The sequence below is a fragment of the Hibiscus syriacus genome, unplaced genomic scaffold, assembly GCF_006381635.1.
Source record: "Hibiscus syriacus cultivar Baekdansim isolate YM2019G1 unplaced genomic scaffold, ASM638163v2 tig00110893_pilon, whole genome shotgun sequence".
In the NCBI taxonomy this organism is placed as follows: domain Eukaryota; kingdom Viridiplantae; phylum Streptophyta; class Magnoliopsida; order Malvales; family Malvaceae; genus Hibiscus; species Hibiscus syriacus.
Genome location: NW_024062901.1, coordinates 6,877,254 through 6,881,254, shown reverse-complemented (window position 1 = coordinate 6,881,254; position 4,001 = coordinate 6,877,254). Strand labels below are relative to the sequence as shown.

The 4,001-nt window shown below is 29.7% G+C and overlaps 1 protein-coding gene across 1 annotated transcript; it reads left to right on the top strand.

The window, feature by feature from the left end:
- Positions 1-464: 464 nt before the first annotated feature.
- Positions 465-1,325, top strand: LOC120145198 (CEN-like protein 2). Its single transcript, XM_039159092.1, has 4 exons — positions 465-692; positions 782-843; positions 961-1,001; positions 1,086-1,325. The coding sequence occupies exons 1-4, from the start codon at positions 492-494 to the stop codon at positions 1,304-1,306; spliced, it is 525 nt and encodes a 174-aa protein (XP_039015023.1). The 5' UTR covers positions 465-491; the 3' UTR covers positions 1,307-1,325.
- Positions 1,326-4,001: the final 2,676 nt, after the last annotated feature.

The following is a 4,001-nucleotide window of genomic DNA, read 5'->3' as shown; positions in this document are numbered from 1 at the left end:
AATACCCAAAATCCTGAATCCATACTAAAATATATCGATTAACTTCCACCCCAGCCTACCATGAATTGATATAAAGACTTAAGTACTAGAAATTCTGGTGTGACTCTAAAAAGTAACAAGGATTATTCTCTCCACAGAATTATTTTAACACCTCCATCATTTCAACTTAAACATATATACATTATTTGCACTGAGTATGCTAAAAAAATGAAGTTATGCCATATAAGATTCGATTTCTATCTTAATGGTGGTGTATAGCTGAGAGTCTAGCTTAATATAATGAGAACAATTAAACCTTTTTTAATCTTTTCTAATGTTCCATTTTCTTAACCTCACAACCCAACTAATGGATTTGATGATCATGTGAGCTTGTGGGTGTTTTTTCAATACTATAAATATGTAGGGGGTTACCCTTTCATTGCCCAATAAGAAGCCCTTCCAAAAGGCGAAACACCAGCAAGAGAAGAAGCATTCCCTTATATTACTCTAGGATGGCAAAACTCTCAGATCCTCTTGTTGTAGGGGGAGTGATTGGGGATGTTATTGATGCAATCTCCCCATCTGTGAAAATGACAGTCACTTTCAACTCCAACTGGCAGGTTTATAATGGCCATGAATTTTTCCCATCTTCAGTAATTAACAAGCCTAAGGTTGAGGTTCATGGTGGTGATATGAGATCCTTTTTCACCCTGGTAAAAACTGTACTTTCTCACTGATATCTTCCCTTTTCTTTCTCTTATAAAATAAGTCATCATCATCAACCATGTTTTTGATATTGCAGGTGATGACAGACCCAGATGTTCCAGGTCCTAGTGACCCTTACCTTAGAGAGCACTTACACTGGTAATATAGCTATTCACTATGTGTATGACCGTTAGGGTTCATGATTTCATCCAAGCAGGAAGAACACAAAATTTAAGCAATCTACTGATTGTTTGTACTTGATTGACAATTTCACAGGATAGTGACAGATATCCCCGGCACAACAGATGCCACATTTGGTAAGTATCCCTTCATATTCTTCAAGTATACAACTATATATATAAAGAGAGAGAAAATAGACCAACATTTATGGTTACATACAGGGAGGGAATTGGTGAACTACGAGCTGCCAAGGCCAAACATAGGGATCCACAGGTTCGTGTTCCTGTTGTTTAAGCAGATGCGCAGGCAAACAGTGAAGACCACACCATCATTAAGGGATCGTTTCAACACCAGAAAGTTTGCAGAAGAGAATGAGCTTGGAGTTCCTGTTGCTGCTGTCTATTTCAATGCTCAAAGGGAAACAGCTGCTAGAAGACGCTAAAAATAAAGTGGCTCACGCCCAAGGATCAACTGTGCCACCATTAAATGACATGTAATTGCAGTAGTAGTGGTAGTAGAGCCTAATGTGGCTAGAGAATAAACACTTGTGGGGCATTTCTTAGGAAATGTTTAGCTTCAAAGAGCTATCAGTTTAAGGTTATGTATGCTAGCTACTAAGTAATTTATGTTTTTCTTCAATAATTATGCTAATTTCAAAACAACCCAGATTAGTATTTTTGGCAAATTCATGTTTCTTTAGGCTTTGATACATGTTTTGGTAGTCTATTATTACTAGGCTCTGCCTTTTTTTACCTACAAAACCCCAGTTTAAATTCCATTCTGTTAGACTGGCACTTTTTTTTTTCTCTTCTGGTTAGCTTTATAAGTACATTTCAAGCCCAACATATTTGACTTAATTCTAATAAGATTTACTGTTAAATCATTTTGGCATGTTCTTGAAAAAGGTGATGGACGTACGGGATCTCCTGCAAAACAGTCATTCGCCTTTGAACATCACATCACATCACTTTATATATTTATATTTATATTTATATTTATATTTATATTTATATTATATATTTATATTTATATTTATATTTATATTTATATTATATTTATATTTATATTTATATTTATATATATTTATTTATATTTATATTTATTTATATTTATATTATATTTATATTTATATTTATTTATATTTATATTTATATTTATTATATTTATATTTATATTTATATTTATATTTTATATTTATATTATATTTATATTTATATTTATATTTATATTTATATTTATATTTATTTATATTTATATTTATATTTATATTTATATTTATATTTATATTTATTTATATTTATATTTATTTATATTTATATTTATATTTATATTTATATTATATTTATATTTATATTTATATTTATATTTATATTTATATTTATATTTATATTATATTATATATTTATATTTATATTTATATTTATATTTATATTTATATTTATATTTATATTTATATTATATTTATATTATATTTATATATTTATATTTATTTTTATTTATATTTATATTTATTTATATTTATATTTATTTATATTTATATTTTATTATATTATATTTATATTATATTTATATTTATTTATTATATTTATATTTTTATTTATATTTATATCCCAAAGATGGAAGAAAAAGAACAACTTTACTTTGTATTAACTGAAGAACAATGAACAGACTGAAGTCTGCAGATATAATCTCTTGCTTTGCCATATTAAGAACTAGAAAATAAACCACAAGAGCAGTAGTAATTCAAGGCCACAGTTTTTACCTACTAAGAGAAACTCTCATGTTTCCGTTTTTATTTTCTTCTAGTTTGGTTAGGTTAGCCCCCAATATGGGGCATGGCAAGTTTTATCATGTTGACAAGACAACCCCTGCAACTGTTAATCTCAAGGTAGTAATTGACAAGTTTACTGCAGAATAATCAATCATTTGATGCATTCTCATATTATCACCTGGTTTTTATTGCAGGGTTCTAGAATAACCACTTTGTAGACACTTTGACCGAAGAACAAAAACCCAGTACTTGAAAGAAATTGCAGGAAGAAAGTAAAGCCCAGAACGTGGGAGAAAACCTAGCTTTTTCAATTTTCTCTTCAAATTAGTTTTAACCCAAATCTGTATTTATTATTATTTGTCCCACTGCCTTTGAATTCTCCTATTGTCACTTGGTCTGAATAGTAAATCTTGAGTGAAACTTGAAGAACCACTTTACATAAACATTAACTGAAGAACAAAGAAGCAGACTGAAACTGCAGAAAAGATCATTTGCAACTACTAGATGAGTAACCCTCATTTTCCTTTACTTTCAAAGTTCTGGCATAGAGAGAGTGTAACTTAGTTTTTTTTTCTTTCTCTTTATCATGTTCGACAAGCCAAGACATACAAATTTTACAAGAATCGAAGAGAAGTGAAGTATGGTGTTCTTCAGAAAAACAGGAGAAAAGATCTTGAATATCAATTGAGTTGGTCTATGTTGCAAAACCCACCTTGTTTATCCATTATCTGAAGAGCAAGAACCAAGTGGTTCAGTGTTAGATAAACTTAAAGTGACTAAAACAATTCATTGAAAGGAAAATACAGCCGCTGTTCGTATTCAGCAGCTATGACATGCACAGCTTTGGCACCTAAAATATTTGTAAATCGAATTTCATCAGATTCATGTTTTCTTTTCTTCTCCTCTTCTTACCAGCTTAAGATCCAAAGCTCCATCCCACGAACGCCACCGGTTGATAAGATCTAAGACTACTGGATCATGACAGCCACTGGTTCTCCCTTGGTAATTGTTCATATGATAACTGCATACTATTCTGCAGGAAAATTGGTGAAATTATTTGGCAATAACTTTGTGCTGGAAACTGGAAAGTTGGCTAGTTTTTAGGGTTCCATTGACCTGTTACTGGAGACTATTGCTTAATGATGTTTCTAATTCATAAATACTTTATTGGAGAGTATATATATATATATATGTATGTATGTATGTATGTATTAATAATGAATAAATAAATTATAGGTTAAAAAATGTTGATTTGTTGTGTTTAAAATGATATGAAAAAATAAATCGAAAAATTTAATTCTTTTGTTTAAAAAATATATCAGTTTTGTATGTGACTTTATGTTTCTCTACCCATTCATTTAATTAG